The sequence below is a fragment of the Chinchilla lanigera genome, unplaced genomic scaffold (assembly GCF_000276665.1).
Source record: "Chinchilla lanigera isolate Chin_1 unplaced genomic scaffold, ChiLan1.0 scaffold00020, whole genome shotgun sequence".
NCBI lineage: Eukaryota > Metazoa > Chordata > Mammalia > Rodentia > Chinchillidae > Chinchilla > Chinchilla lanigera.
Genome location: NW_004955421.1, coordinates 106,176 through 121,889, shown reverse-complemented (window position 1 = coordinate 121,889; position 15,714 = coordinate 106,176). Strand labels below are relative to the sequence as shown.

Here is a 15,714-nt window from a genome sequence, read left to right as displayed (position 1 = left end):
ACACAGTAAATAGTAATTCCTCTTTATTCCACAAAGAATGGCTATCATCCAGAATCAAATAGTAACACATGCTGGGGGTATGGGAGTGACCCTTCTTCTACACTGTTGGGAAGGCAAACTAGCACAGCCACTATGGAAATAAATCAGTATGGAGATTCCTCAAAAAAGCTAACACTGGAAATTCCATTTGACTCAGCAATTCCCCTTTTAGATATTTTTCCAAGAGTTAAAAGACATCGCATCACAGTGATAAGCACACCTATGTTCACTGCAGCACAATTCATAAGAACTAAATTGTGGAAGCAGTGTATATGCCCACCAACAGATGACTGGATAAGGAAAATGTGACATTTATATACTACAGCGCACTACTCTGCCAGAAACGTGTCATCTGTAAGAAAGTGGACGCACCTTGAGGCTGTGTTAAGTGAGATAAATCAGAGGCACACAGCTCAAACACTTCATGGTTTCTCTTACAGGAAAAGCAAAAACATAAATAAAGAACAAAATACAAGCAATAACAGGGGGAAGTTTCCTATGAGCTCTTAGTTTATTAATCAAAACATTGTGACCTTTATTTCTGCACTGTGTGGTGTTTGTGGTTTCTGACAGCTTTTTAAGTGTATATAAGCCAGGTATAGTGGCACACATCTATAATCCCAGCACTCAGAAGGCTGAGGCAGGAGGACTGCAGTGAGTTCAAGGCAAGCCTGGGCTACAAAGTAAGTTCAAAGCTAGTCTGAACTGTATAGTGAACTCTGTCTCAAAAAAAGACAAAAAAAAAGACAAAAAAAAAAAAAATATATATATATATATATACATATATATAGGTTTATGGGTCATTAACCAGAATTCTCTGTCCATTCATAATAATGTCACTTTGTATTTTTGTCAATAAACCTTTAATGTGGGGGAAAAAAAGGAGTATCAAAAAAAAAAATTATCTGGGTGTGGTGGCACACGCCTGTAATCCCAGCACTCAGGAGGCTGAGGCAGAAGGATCCTTGCGAGTTTCAAGACCAGCCCGGGCTACAAGGTGAGCTTAAGGCTAGCCTGAACTGCATAGCGAAACCCTGTCTCAAAAAGGAAAAAGACCAAAAAAGTTTTTAGATACATATGTATGTTGGGCTGGCGATATATAGCTCAGTGGCACAGCACCTGTCTGGCAAGTGCAAGGTTCTGAGTTCAATTCCCAGCACCACCACGCCCCAAAAAGAGGTGCAGGCCCCTTACCATAATATAATCACAAAAGTGTGAGGTAAAAACAATAGGACGAGCCATTTCTCTCCCATTAGACTGATGGCAGCAAGAGTACATCAGGTAGGAGGAAACGGGGCTGGTGGCAGGGGCTCCTAGGAGCACAGGGCTGTATTAATAAACTAGTGTCCCAGAAACACCATTGCTGGAGAGGGGCAGGTAAGGCTCACCCCTCTAAGTGAGGAGTGCAGAGAGGAACAAGGAACTGTACTGCCGGCAGTGGCCAAGTGTGTGCACAACTCAAACGAGTGAAGAGCAAAATAAATTTTACAGCATGAACACCAACTCTGGAGCAGTTAAGACCAGGAAGTCCATAGAGGGTAGCATCTTTTCAAGAAGATCCCCCAGGAGGGAAAGGAGAAGTAAAAAAGGACTAAAACATATATATGTGTACCAATTCCCTGTGATGACTGTCTTTATGTATCAAAATCATGCAGTAAAAAAGTGCCTAAAAAATAATGCATATCACTAGGTGTGGTGGTGCACGCCTGTAATCCCAGCACTCGGAAGGCTGAGACAGGAGGACTGTTGCGAGTTCGAGACCAACCTGGGCTACAAAGTGAGTGCAAAACCAGCCTGAACTGCATAGTGAAACCCTGTCTCAAAGAGACCAAAAAGAAAAAACAAAGAAAGAAAGAATGTAAGAAGGCTGGGCGTCATGGCATAGGCCTGTATTCCCAGCTCTGGGGAGGCTAAGGCAGGAGGACTGCCCTGAGTAGGAGGCCAGCCTGTGGTACATAGCCAGATCTTGTCTCAGAGGGAGACAAGGAAAGGAGGAAAGGGGGAGAGGAGAGGTAGAGGAGGGGGAGGGAATGTATCTCCACCTGTACATCAGTGTAAATACTTGTTGAGAAGAAAGTGGGGGCACAGTATTTTAAAATTAAAATTTACCAATAACCCAAAGAATATTAAGATGTGTCATATGCATGTACCAACTCCCCATGATAAAGGTAAATCATGTACTCCAAAGACAAACTGATAAAAATAAAAAACGTTTAAAGTGAGGGGGAAACCCAAATAATATATTTATGTATTACATGCATAATTAAATCCAGATTACAACTAGCTAGTCCACACTCCTTCCTGGGAATGACAGAGCCCTGAGAAAAATGTCAGTTTTCCATCCAGCCAACCATTACGAGCTGACAGAGGACAGCGATGGGGAGGAAAAGGTAAATACTACAGCTACAGGCCCTGACATACTGCACGTGTGCGGAGAATTCCACACAAAAGGACAGTCTCTACCAGGATTAAATGTTATTAAAGAAATGTTATTAAACAAATTTTAATTCATGGGGCTGGGGATTTAGCTCAGCGGCAAAAGCGCCTGCCTGACAAGCGCAAGGTCCTGAGTTCGGTTCCTGGTACCGGAGAAAAACCAAAAAACCAAAAAACAAAACAAAACAAATTTTAATTCATACAAAATTGGTACCCCTTCTGTTTTAAGCCATCAAATATTTACAAAAATGATTTTTTGGTTGGGTCCCCACAAAGGTTTATTTTGGCTTGACTGGTTGCTGCTCTGGGGTGTTTTGCGGCAGTTCAGGGGAGCTAACCCAGAGCCAGGAAGGCCAACCCTCTACAATGAGATACAACCCCAATCTACAAAAACAGCTCTGGATTTTCTGTTTTGGTTTGGTTTGTCCGTCACTTTGTGGTGCTGGAAATGGAACCCAGGGCCTTAACAAGAAAGAGCTCTACCACTAAACCACATCCCTAGCCTGACAAAAACTGCTTTGCTAACTATCCACTCATATTTGGGTTCCTCAGCAAATTTGTCTGAGTTCACTCTCAAGATGGTTAGAAGGGGGCCGGGGATATAGCTCCGTGGCACACACTTCCCCGCATCAAAAAAAAAAAAAGATGCTTAGAAGATTCTCACATGGCAACCTTTAAATATAAAAATCAAAGAACTACAATGAAAGGGGCTGGCACACAGGACAGTGATTTCAAGGTATGTGCAAATAAATTGAGGCTAGCACAAAAAGTGATGCACTGGGCAGACAGTTGTGAAATCGGACAAATTCTATGCTAGTCTGTGCAGCAGGACCTTACCCTAGACAACTGGAAAACACTTAATATACGATGTAAGCAAAAGAAACACTAATATAAAAAAAAAAAGAAACACTAATATGAGTGCTCAAAACACCAAAATGTGAGCACCTCCCTCCCTTCAGGAGAGAAACTGATGTTTATAAAACTGGCCGTACCAGAAGTAACAGAGCTCTGAGGCATCCAAACGTAAGCAATACCTTTCACTGTTTATCTTTGTGTTATTAACATCTCTATGTAACTAAAAAGGAAACATACAAGTCAGTTAGCAAATAACCAACAGCAAAGATGCTGCAAAGGAAGAGGAAAACAGCTTTGTTTCTAGCATACCAGGGCAAGTCTTCATTAAGTACACAACAGATGAATGGCCAAGCTTATAACATTTGCAGTTGCTTCAAGTCCCAAACATCACCTAGAATTAACCACTATGCCCCCCAAGAGAGGGCTCTGCAACTGCTGTGAAACTTGAAACTTAAGTTTCCACTGATTAGTACAAGAGCAGACCCACCCTTCTCACCTACCCAACCAGTTTAATAAAAGAGACACAAAGCAGGGAGTTGTGGCTCCTGCCTGCAATTCCAGCACGAGGAAGGCTGAGGCAAGAGGATAGCGAGTTCCAGGCCAGCCAGAGTTACATAGTGAGGCCAGAACTCGTGGGACTGTGCTTGCTCTCGATCTCAGTTTTTCTTTTTATGTACTTTGCGTTCATGTGGTTGGGTTTATTTTTTTGGTTTTGATTTTTTTTTTGGAGACAGGGTCTCACTATGTAGTTCAGGCTGGCCTCAAACTCACTACGTAGCCCAGGCTGGCCTCCAAAAAAAAAAAAAAAAGTACCTCCCTAAACCCCTGAGGACTCCAACCAAACCAATAAGGGAGGGAACCCTCCTTCCTACCACCTGCTGAGCCTCCCATCTCACCCTCCAGCCTGCAACCAGGAAGTGTTGGAAGAGCCCACTGCACATGCACACACACCCACACGCCGGGGAGACGCCCGTCTTCCAAGAGCACTCGTAGTAGTACTGCTTTTGCTTACATCATATTAAGCAAAAGCTTAATATGCTTACATCATTAAGTGTTTTCCAGTTGTGTAGGGTAAGATCCTGCTGCACAGACTAGCAGCAGGACTTCCAAGTGGCGACAGCCACTCCCTCTGCACAGCAGCAGCAGTGTCCACTTCAGGTTCCGGTTCAGGAGTCAGAATTAGATTAGGGCAAGGATCCGGGTTACTCCGTTCTGTGTCATCTCCCCAGCCAGGACCTTATACTTTACCCAATCAGTTCTCGGGGAACAACAGTTCTGTGTTTGTATCTCATCTTTTCTTCAACTGTGTGATTATAATCAACAAGTACGTCATCAGCAGGTTTGGGAAACAAGATCTCAGTCTCTCTGAGTAAGTGCAAAACTCAACTGGTGACAAAAGGTGGAGGACTCAGAGCAGATGGCCCTGTGGCCAACGCAGCCTGCAGTCCAGGTTGGAGTGAGCTGGTTTAGTAAGGACACGCAAACTTCAGAAAGGTTCTGGGTTCGCCTTAGGGATCCCTCTGAGGGATTTCCCAGGTTTTCTTGAGACTTTTCAAATGGGTCGAGTCAGGTGGTATTGCCAGAGGCAATGGCCTAACCAAGGGTTTGCCCCCTTCACAGCTATGCAGCTGAGTTATTGTCTCAGTCCCAGCCCACCCTCTTTCCTCTGGCCCTGTCATGGGCAGGCAGCTGAGACCAAGCAAACCACTGCTCTGCTTTGCCTGCTGGTCCTACAAGGCTCTGCACGAAGGGCACTCTGAAAGAGGAAAGAGGCGTCCTTTTCCTGTCTGCTTCCTGGGTAAAGTCACCAGTACTCACCCCAACAGCTGTTTGTCAGCAGGAGCACCAACTGAGCACATAAGAACCTACCTACCCTTAAGTAGTACTAATTTCAGCCTGTTCCTTCTTCATCTCCCAGCCCTAGTCTGGTAGCTGCTTCCCACAGTTATTACTTCTCAGAAGCCCAGAATGTTCTCTTCTTGCCATTCAGCTACCTAATGAACTTGAAAGCAACAGCTGAAAGTTCTTTACACTGAATTTCCTGGACTACACAGTAAGTCAAATAAACAAATAAATATTGGCTGTGGGTCTAGCTCAGTACAGAGCATCCCTGCAATCTCCACCACTGCCCACCCAAAAAGCTAAATTAAACTGGGTTCTGGTTTTCCTAAAAGTAAACAAAGTTTATGCATTTTCCCCAAGTTCACCATGTACGCCCCTCTGGAGAGGGTAGATATGCTTCAGTACTAAAACTTTACTAATATTTAAAAAAAAAAAAAAAAAAGCCTGGCGTGGTGGCGCACACCTGTAATCCCAGCACTCAGGAGGCTGAGGCAGGAGGACCGTTGTGAGTTCGAGACCAGCCTGGGCTACAAAGCGAGCTCAAGACCAGCCTGAACTACACAGCCAGACCCGGTCTCAAAAAAAAAAAAACACTTTACTAATAAAGTTATTGTGAATGTTTACAATTGTTGCACTGTTCTATGATCTTTATGTATGTTAGCTCCAATCTTTACAATTCTATTTATTTATATTTATTTTTGTCTTTTTGAGACAGGGTCTCACTATACAGTTTAGGCTGGTCTTGAGCTCACTTTGTAGCCTAGGCTGGTCTCGAACTCACAACTAAATCCCGAGTGCTGGGATTACAGGCATGCGCCACCACCGCCCAGCTAATCTTCACAATTCTAACAAAGAGATTCCCTCACTTTACAAATGAGGAAACTGAGGCACAGCAGAATCTACACCTGGCACCATGAAGTCAAAATGCTAAAATAAAGCTAAGACACCTAGGTGGGCACGGTGACACACGCCTGTGAGGACACACTCCAGTGGCTGAGGCAGCAGGATAGTGAGTTCAAGTGAGTTCAAGGCCAGCCTGAATTGCACAGGAAAGACCCCTCCGCCCAGTGTAAAGGCATTTGCCTGTAACCCCAGCACTTTGGAGGCTGAGGTTACAGGGAGGGAGGGAGGGAGGGAGTTTGTAAATTCAAGATTAGTCTGCCCTATATGAGGTCCTATCTCAAAAATAAAATAAATCAATTAAAAACACCTTTAGAGTCAGGCGTGGTGGTGCACATCTGTAATTCCAGCACTTGGGAGGCTGAGGCATGAGTTTATCGTGAGTTTGAGGCCAGCATGGACTTTTATAAACAAGTTCAAGACATAGCAATACCTTGTCTCAAAAAAAAAAAAAAAAAAAACACAAGACAAAACAGAAAAACAAGAAAACCTTTAGTAAGCAGCATCACCGAACAGATGTCATGGGGCATAACTGCAATCCTAATACTGAAAAAACTGAGGCAAAAGGACCCAGAGTTGAGACTACACAGTAAGCTCCTGTCTCAAAAAAAAAAAAAGAATTCTGCTATTTGAAGTCTAACACTTTTCAAACTGTTACTGAAATTTTCTTTACTATGTCCACTTTTCTTGCTCAATGCCTACCCACACCTACTGCAGGCATTCAGTACAAGTCTACGACTGATTCTAGGAAATAAATAATCTCCCTCCCTTTGCTATTCATCCCGGAGGACACAGAAGACGTGCATACAGTCTCAACTGCTAGTTTCGTTTAAATGTCCAACAGTCACAGTGACTGCTTCTGCCACTTCACTTAAAGCTCTTTTTAAAGCACCTATGTAGTCAGCAAACCCATATTTGGCGAGGAAATGTAATTTTTTTAATATAGCCTCATTTCTATAATTATCCCAACTAGTTCCCAAAGAATAGGAAAGGGCTTCTGAAAATTCACTACATTCCTAGAGAAATTCATTGTTAGCTATGTAAAAGGTTACGTCTAGAAGGGAAGGCAAGGCAAATTTTCAAGAACTGAAGGATTCTGCTGAAAAGACACAGAGCTTTCATTCTCAGGGGTTCCTCATCTGCTTAAGCTCCAAAATTCAAGTAACACCCCCAAATTCACCAGATATCAAAGCCATAAGAATGTGTCCTCAATCAACTGCACTCCCTTCTTTTGTCTCTTTTTTTTTTTTTTTTTTTTTTTTTTTTTGAGACATGGTCTTGCTACGCAGTTCAGGCTGGGCTTGACCTCACTTTGTAGCCCAGGTTGGTCTCGAACTCGCAACGACCCTCCTGCCTCAGCCTCCTGATTACAGACATGTGCCACCTATAATCTGGGATTACAGGTGTGCACCACCAGGCCCGGCTTTTTTGTCTTTTTGAGACAGGGTCTCAACTATGCAGTTCAGGCTGGCCTTGAACTCACTAGTAGCTCAGACTGACCTCAAACTCACAGCGATCCTCCTGCCTCAGCCTCCGGGAGTGCTGGGATTATAGGTGGGCACCACCATGCCTGTGATTTTTCACTTCCTTCTGTGTACACTTCTCTGGTCCTTTCAAACACCATTAATGCTGACAAAACACGCTGTCCTGCAGAAGCCCTTACAGAATTATTCCCTTCTTCATGATAAAGCCCCAATAATCAAACTTCAATTTGCTATCATATAATTACTAAAACGAGTACCTTTACTATTTCCATAAAACATCTATAGGAAAAATGGTTTTTGGACAAATTACAATTGCTAATTTTTTGTGCCTACTGATTATTAAACTAGGATCATTTAAACCAGGCATGGTGGCACAAGCCTATAATCCCAGCACTCAGGAGGCTGAGGCAGGAGAATTGCTGGGAGTTTGAGGCCAGCCTGAACCACATACATAGTAAAAGATCTTGTCTTACACAGAGACGGAGATAGAGGGAGGGAGGGAGAGAGAGGGAAAAAAAAAAAGAGAGACGGAGAGAGAGATACTAAACTAGGGATGGTAAAATTAAACGTTTGTCATCCCAGCATTTTTAGAGTTATGCAGGAGGATCTCAATTTGAGTCCAACCTAGGCACTTAGTGATTTAGTGATACCCTGTCTAAGTTTTTAAAAACAGGGCAGCTCAGTGTGCTGGGCTCAATTAACAGAGACTAAAAGACAGAGAGAGACAGAGCAAGAGAGTGAGGGAGGGGAAAAAGAAAAAGAAAGCACAGGGCTGGTCTGGGCAGGGTAGCATATGCCTGCCTGAAATCCCAGCACTAGGGAGACTGAAGGGACAGCACCCAGGCTACACAGTGAGATCCAAGGCCAGCCTGACCTGCACAGAAAGACCCTGTCTCAAAACAGCAAAAATAAAAGACAAACCAAGACTAGGGATGTAGCCCAGAGGCACAGCGCTTGTCTAGTGTACAGGAGACTGGTTCTGTCCACATGGCTGCAGAAAGGAGGAAGGAGAAAGCTCACTGGCAGGAATTCAGTTCAGAACTATCTGGGATTCATGGAAAATCCACTGCAAGGATGAAAAACAGCAGCTGGGTTGCTGTATTCATCCAATATGAATCTCTCAAAGACCCAGGCCGGGTTTGGGTGGGAGGTGGAGCCCGGGAGCTGGGAATCTTCCCTCACTTCCCTCCACTCGACTTCAGTGCCCATAGGAAGCCAACTACAGGGATGTACCACAGGAGGGAAACAAGAGGTGGGTCTGAGATATAGACAGTATTTCAGAACACAGTTTGTCAGCCTCAGCTGTAAACAAGAAGGTCCCATCCCTCACACCTCCCAAACTTGTTAACAAATCAGTCTTGTCAATCAAAAGAGTCCATCTGATTTTAGTCAAATCAGTTGTGGAGAAGAATAATTTAGTCCTGAACAAGTAGGAGGTCACATCAGCTGGAGGAAAGATGGATCAGGCTTTCTCTCTCAAGTCACGATTCTTGAAAGGATAAGAAAAAACCTGAGTGGTGGTGTCCCCCTACACTCCCAGCACTGAGAAGGCACAACATGAGGATCTCTTAAGTTTGAGACTGGCCTGGGATACATAGTGAGTTCAAAACCAGCTTGGACTAGAGACCCTCTCAAAAACAAAACTGAGAGCCAGGTGTGGTGGCACACACATGTAATCCCAGCACTCGGGAGGCTGAGGCAGGAGAATCGGTGCGAGTTTGAGACCATCCTGGGCTACAAAGTGAGCTCAAGACCAGCCTGAACTGCATAGCCAGACCCTGTCTCAAAAAGACAAAAAACAAAACAAAACAAAACAAAAACCCCAAGGGTCAGCCTGAGCTACATAATGAGGAACTGTCTCAAAAACAAAGACAAAGACCAAAGCAGAGGGCAAAAACAGCTTTGTTAGCCAGGCCCTTAACTCTTTTGTCAGTGTTGTAGGGGTGAGGGGAGAAGGGCTAGACGGAACTTGCCTCCATGGTAGGACTCACCTCAAGTTTCTGCTTAAGGATCACAAAGGGCCCTAAAATGGTCCAGTATTTGCTGAGATGAATAAAGCTAAAATAAACTTTGCTTTGTATGAGAATTACATAGAGAAATACCAAGATTAAACCGTCAATTTTAACATGAAAGGGGTTTAAATTTTAGAGCTATAGAAGCATTAAATAAAGGAAAACTAGAAACTTCTCTACCCTAGCAAACCACTTTAACAGCCAGAGGCATTTTAGCCATTTCACTTCATCATTTCTAACTTCTACAGAAATCAACTCCTTCACTAGCATGCACACTCACAATTAAAGTTTAAAATGAAAAGACAAAAACCTTGTAGGTGTGGTGATACACGCCTGTAATCTCAGCACTTGAGAGGCTGAGGCAGGAGGATTCCCTGTGAATTCAAGGCCAGGCTCAGCCATGCATAGCAAATTCAAGGGTAGCCTATACTACTTAGCAAGAACTCAAAAAAAAAAAAAAGTTGCACCAATTTTAAACAGTGCTTTAGGAGCCAGGGCTTTAGCTCAGTGGCGCAATACCTGCCTGGCAAACATGAGGTCCTGAGTTCAATTCCCAGTATCACCCAATAACAAATATATAAAAAATTAAACAGTGCTTTAGGAAACCACTGACATAGTACTCTCCTCAAATCTGAAAAGGACTCAAAATAGCATTTATAGGGCTGGGGATGTGGCTCAGTGATAGAGTGCTTAGTGAGGGCAAGCATCTGGGTTCAATCCCTAGCAGCATAAAATAATCAAAAAATAATATTTTTATAAATAACAAATGGGAGAGTGGTGGCACATGCCTGTAATTCTATCATTCAGGAGGCTGAGGCAGGAGGATCGTAATTTGAGGCCAGCCTGGGCTATATAGTGAGCTCAAAGCCAGCCTGAACTGCATAGCGAGACCTTGTTTCAAAAAAAAAAAAAAAGGAAAGGAAAAATGGGGTGGGGAAAGTCTACTTTACTCAATCTTCACATACTTTCAAGATTTCTCTATTCTAAATACAACTAACATTAAACTTCGAAAACATGTCAGCAATAAACAACGTGTTGTAGTCGAATAAAGACTGGAAGTCTAGAAGTGTCCACTTTCTTTGCAAAAATGTCTTCATTGTTCCTCTAAATACACACTTCTAGAACTAGAAATTAAAATCTGTAGACAAATACCAAGTCTGTATAACCAATCTCAAAACTAAGTCTATAGTTTATCTTTTTTTAGAAGACTGCAAATACAGTCACAAAAGGTCCCCAAGGGCTGGAGATTTAGCTCAGCGGCAAAGCGCCTGCCTGGCAAGCGCAAGGTCATGAGTTCGGTTGCTGGTACCAGAGAAAAACCAAAAAAAAATATAAGGTTCCCAAGTAGGATTGGTGTACACAGCCTCTTTATCACTACAGTTTATGACAGGTTGTAGACAGGGTCTCACTATGCAGTTTAGGCTGTCCTTGAACTCACTACAGAGCCCAGGCTGGCCTGGAACTCACAACAGTCCTCCTGCCTCAGCCTCCCAAGTGCAAGGAGTAGAGATGTATGCCACCACACCAGGCTTTCATCAGGTATTTTCCAAACAGATTTGTACTCAATCAAAGCAGCAGCAGCAACCTATATAATATTCCCATGATATAAATTATTTTCTGGCTAGTTGGTGAGATGTACATACTATAATACCCCATTTATTCATTTTGAACCTTGTCCTTAACCAAGGACAAAGTAAAAATCTTTAAGCATAAGCTTTTTTTTTTTTTTTTTTTTTTAGTTTTCAGATGAGTTCTTGCTACGTAGTATGGGCCACCTTTGAATTTGCTTACATGGCTGAGGCTCTCATTGTGTAGTCCAGGCTGGCCTCTAATTTACAGCAATCCTCCTGCCTCTGCCTCTGGAGCACAGGGATTGCAGGCTTGCACTATCATGCCAGGCTGGCATAAATTTATGGTATCATATTTAAATATCCTTTTTCATATAATTCAAAGTTTACTCTAAATTTCACCAACATTAGCTATCTCTGGTCCCCTCTAGAAATAAGAAAGGGGGCTGGGGATTCAGCTCAGCAGCACAGTGCCTGCCTGGCAAGCACAAGGTTGTGAGTTCGACTCCCAGTATGGGAGAGGGAGCCTAGAAGTAAGAAAGAGGTAGCAAAGTGGGTTTTATAATATTTCATACCTTTAAAAAGAAAAGGTTAACATGCAGTATAAAAGTGAGAATTAATATTACATAAATAAGAATTTTGATATGGCTTTTGTAATTTGCACAAGAACACATAACAATCTAAAAATAAACATGCAGGGGGGGCGGGAATATAGCTCAGCAACACAAGCACCTGCCTGGCAAGCGCAAGGTCCTGAGTTCAATTCTTGGTACCCTCCCCACCCGAGTAAACATGCACACACTGGGTACATGTACACCTGGAAAAGCTCAGATTCTGGGAATGTATACAAAGTAAAATACATCAGTGCTGAATACAAGTGTGAACTCCTGCATAGTGACTGACTCAATTTAAAACAGGACAAGAATTCATACAAGGATCAATGATTTTCAGACAGCAAACCACCTCACTCAGTGTCATCTGGGGCCAGCTGGGATTGGGTTTCCTGGGAAGGGGAGGACTTGATATTCAGGATGGACCTGAACTGGATTTCGAGTCTTTCCAGGAAGCATTTTTAAAATAAAGCTCGACTGCAAAGACGAATATACCCCTTTTCAGTCCAAAGAGCCCCAGCAAAATCCCAGCCCCGGACCTCACCAACTAGGAACAACGCCGCCATAGTCTCAAGGGGAGGACTACAAGGCTTCCCTTGACTCAAGAAGGCAAGATGTCACCACACACACACACACCACACACCCCTACCAATGACAAAAAAAGCCTGGGGACCAAGGCATGTTCACATGCTGCTAGGCTGCCATCCACAGAATCCTCACTTCTAGCTCCTAGACACAGAACACACTGGCATGAGTTCACTCTCAAGCCAGGGGTGGTGGTGCACACCTGTAGTCCCAGCACTCTGGAGGCTGAGGCAGGAGGTTCACCACGAGTTCCAAGTCAGTCTAGGCTACACATAATGAGTTCAAGGCCTGCCTGAATTACATACCAAGACCCAGGCTCAACGAAGAATTCACTCCCAGTGTCACAACTCCAAGGCAGCAAAAGACTCATTCTACGTGGCTTAATAAAATATTGTTAATAATGATAACACAGAGGGGAACTCAGGAGCAGGCAGTGTGCTCAAAGTCCCACACTTAACTCCCTATTAAGTCTCCTCAAAAATAGAAAAGACCCCTCCCTTCTCAAGACCTGAACAGTCAGCAGCCGCGAGCCAGCCTCCCTAGGACGGAGGCGGGCTCCGGGGTGACCTCTCCACACCCAGCCCTCAGCGTTCTGCTTTGCCAGACGGAGCTGAATTCCGCACGCGGTCAGCAGAACCGGGACGCAGGTAATCACTGAAAACGCCAACCTAAGTTTTGTAGGTGAACCAAACGCAAACCAAGCCCCTCGCTTAGATCTTCGGACTATGATGATGGTTTCAGTACGCGGACATCATACACCTGGGCTTGCCAATCCCGGGGACCCACTTCCCGAGGGCTGAAGGAAAGCAGTCCGCGGGAATGACAGGGACGAGCCCGGCGCCCAGGCCTCCGTTCGAGCTCGGGTGGCACCAGCCCCGAAAGAAAAAGGCGCCCTGAGTCATTCAGATGAGTGGAGCCAACATGGGAAGCAAAGAGCATATGGTAAAACCCGAGCCACACTGTGAAACGCTAGGACGAGGGGTGCGGGCCGTGGAGGTGGGTCAGCCTACCGTCTCTCTCGAGTGCTCCAGGCCGGCTCCTTCCAGCCAGAGGCAGGGCAGGGGCACCGCCACCAAAATGAAGGGAACAGAGCACAGGAACGAGCACTGCTTCCACCTTTAACCTCCAACCAAGTAATGTTAGCCATTTCCAAGTTTTCTTGTTTACTGAAAAGCTAAAGAGAGGAAACAGGCTGCTCAACACAGCAAACTGCTTTTAAAGGACATGTAGTTGTAAGAACCTAACAGGTTAAACGACTTCAACCCAGCAGTGCACACGTTAAAAAGTGATTTTCAACAGCGACCAGGTACCCCATTCTACCCAAAGAGCTTGGAAGTTGGTGACTAAAACTTTCCTAAATCTAGCAATGCTGAGCACCTACAGTTCTGGCCCAAGGGAAACGGTAGTTCTTATCTGAGAATATAAACTCTACCCCTGAAACTCAGGGTCCCGCCCAGGAGGTAAATAAATTCCCCAGCACACAGGGAGCCCACTCCCCTCCCCCACCCTCCCTTCGATCCTAATCTACAAGTCAATTGGCTCCATCTTTTCAGTTCCAGGGACTTTCTAGAAGTACCAAGGGAAGATACTAGAAAGTTACCCACAGGGTGGGGGAAACAGCTCAGTGGCACACCGCCTGCCTGGAACAGCAAGGTCCTGAGTTCGATTCCCGGTACCACCACCCCCCCAAAAAAAAAAAGGAAAAAGAAAGGAAGTTACCCACAAATATGACCCAACTCAAATGACTTAAAATTGAAGACCCCAGCTCCGGTTCCTACTTAGAAGGAACCTTTAAAAAGGAGGGACCAACATACAGATCAGGCTTTCAACTTTTTTCCAACCGAAGTTGGCTCTTCACCCGGCCTCCTCCCAAACACCACGCTAGGCGTGGAAAAGGCTCAGCTCGGCGCCGGGTGTTCGCTCCTCTTCCACTACCACTCGGATTTTTACGAGCCGCCGTCTCCTGCTCTCCTTTCAGGCAAGGTGCAACGAACACACACAGCAAATCTCACAGGTCTACGGGTAGGTAAATTTACGGCCCTTTCACGCGGTCCTGGTCTACAAATCTCTCGGTCCGTTTCCAGGGAGTTCGCAGAAGCACACAGTACTGGCCCAAGAGCAAAGTGGAGAGGAGGAAAGGGTCACGTGGTGTAAAAAACTCGTTTTACTCGACAGCTAGGCGAAACGAAGCTGAAAGACTGCGTTACAGCCCAAAGACCACGCACCCAGGTTCAAGCTGCCAGTAGCTGCCCCAGCTTCTTTCTTTCAAGGAGCTGAACCCGTGGGTGACCGCGCTGGGACACCTAAACTGGGAGACCGGTTCCCGCAGAGACAGGCGCTGCGGGATGCGGGAGCCGAGCGGGGGTCCCAGCAGAGGACAAGCGACCGGTCAGGTCGTCACGACGCAGCCTCCACCTCGGGTGCAGCCGTGGGCCCATAAGCCCGAACGTGACTCCCCAGGCGCGCTCGGAAGCCAGAACAGGCTTTCACACAGCACTTGGGTCAGCCTCAGAGCAGACAAGGCTCAGACTGGAAGGTGGACGTGCCTCGGATTTCAAAGATCCAGAGGTTCCCTTACCGAAAGGGGGGCGGCGGCCACGACTGCCAAGCTGTCCAGGCTACAAGATAAAACCGCCGTGCTCCCCTCACCAGCGCGCGCGTGGAAAAGGCATTCTACGCAGGCACATGCACGACACCCCAACACCCACTCACCCACCACCCTCTCCCGGCGCTCTCACGAGCACCGATCCGCGACGTTCACAAACAGGACGAGAACACGAGGATCAGTGAAAGGCCTCCGGCGGGCCCGCACAAGCAGTCCATAGCCAAACACACTCGCCTCTCCCCGGCTCGTGCCTGCGTGGACAAAATGACTACCACGTTTTGCCACCCAGAAAAAGTGAAATACGGAAGGGGGCCCTGGCGGCACGCACGCAGAAACCAGGTCTTGACACACTTTCTAGGTCCTGATCTTCCAGGCGCCGACGTCTGCCGCAGCACCCAAATGAAAACAACCAAACCGGAGTGGAGAAGGCTCCCTGCCCTCGGTCTCCCGCACGCACGCACCCACACCAGCACTCCCCCGAGAGGCGCAGCCCGCACTCACCTCGTCGTCGTGGTGCTGGCAGAAGCCGAGGCGCTCGGGAAACACCGAGAGTATGGAGAAGGGCGCGCCGGGGAAGGGCGGCCCGAGCCCCAGCTGCTGCGCCGCGGCCGCGGCCGCGGGACCCGGGGGGCCGCGCTCGATGTAATGGTCTTTGGTGAGGCGCACGCGCTGGTGCGCCCGGACGCAGTTGTCGCACAGGTGCTCCTGGCAGTCGAGGCAACGCGATGAGGCCGCGTTGCCCTCATCGCACGAGCTGCAGCCGTGCGGCCGGCGCAG

The 15,714-nt window shown here is 46.1% G+C and overlaps 1 protein-coding gene across 1 annotated transcript in view; it reads right to left on the bottom strand.

The window, feature by feature from the left end:
- Positions 1 to 15,714, bottom strand: part of Trim71 (tripartite motif containing 71, E3 ubiquitin protein ligase) — a 77,197-nt gene that overhangs the window by 52,437 nt on the left and 9,046 nt on the right. The window contains exon 3 of the mRNA XM_013513644.1: positions 15,439 to 15,691. Coding sequence (XP_013369098.1) covers positions 15,439 to 15,691 — 253 coding nt within the window. The remainder of the gene's footprint in view (positions 1 to 15,438; positions 15,692 to 15,714) is intronic.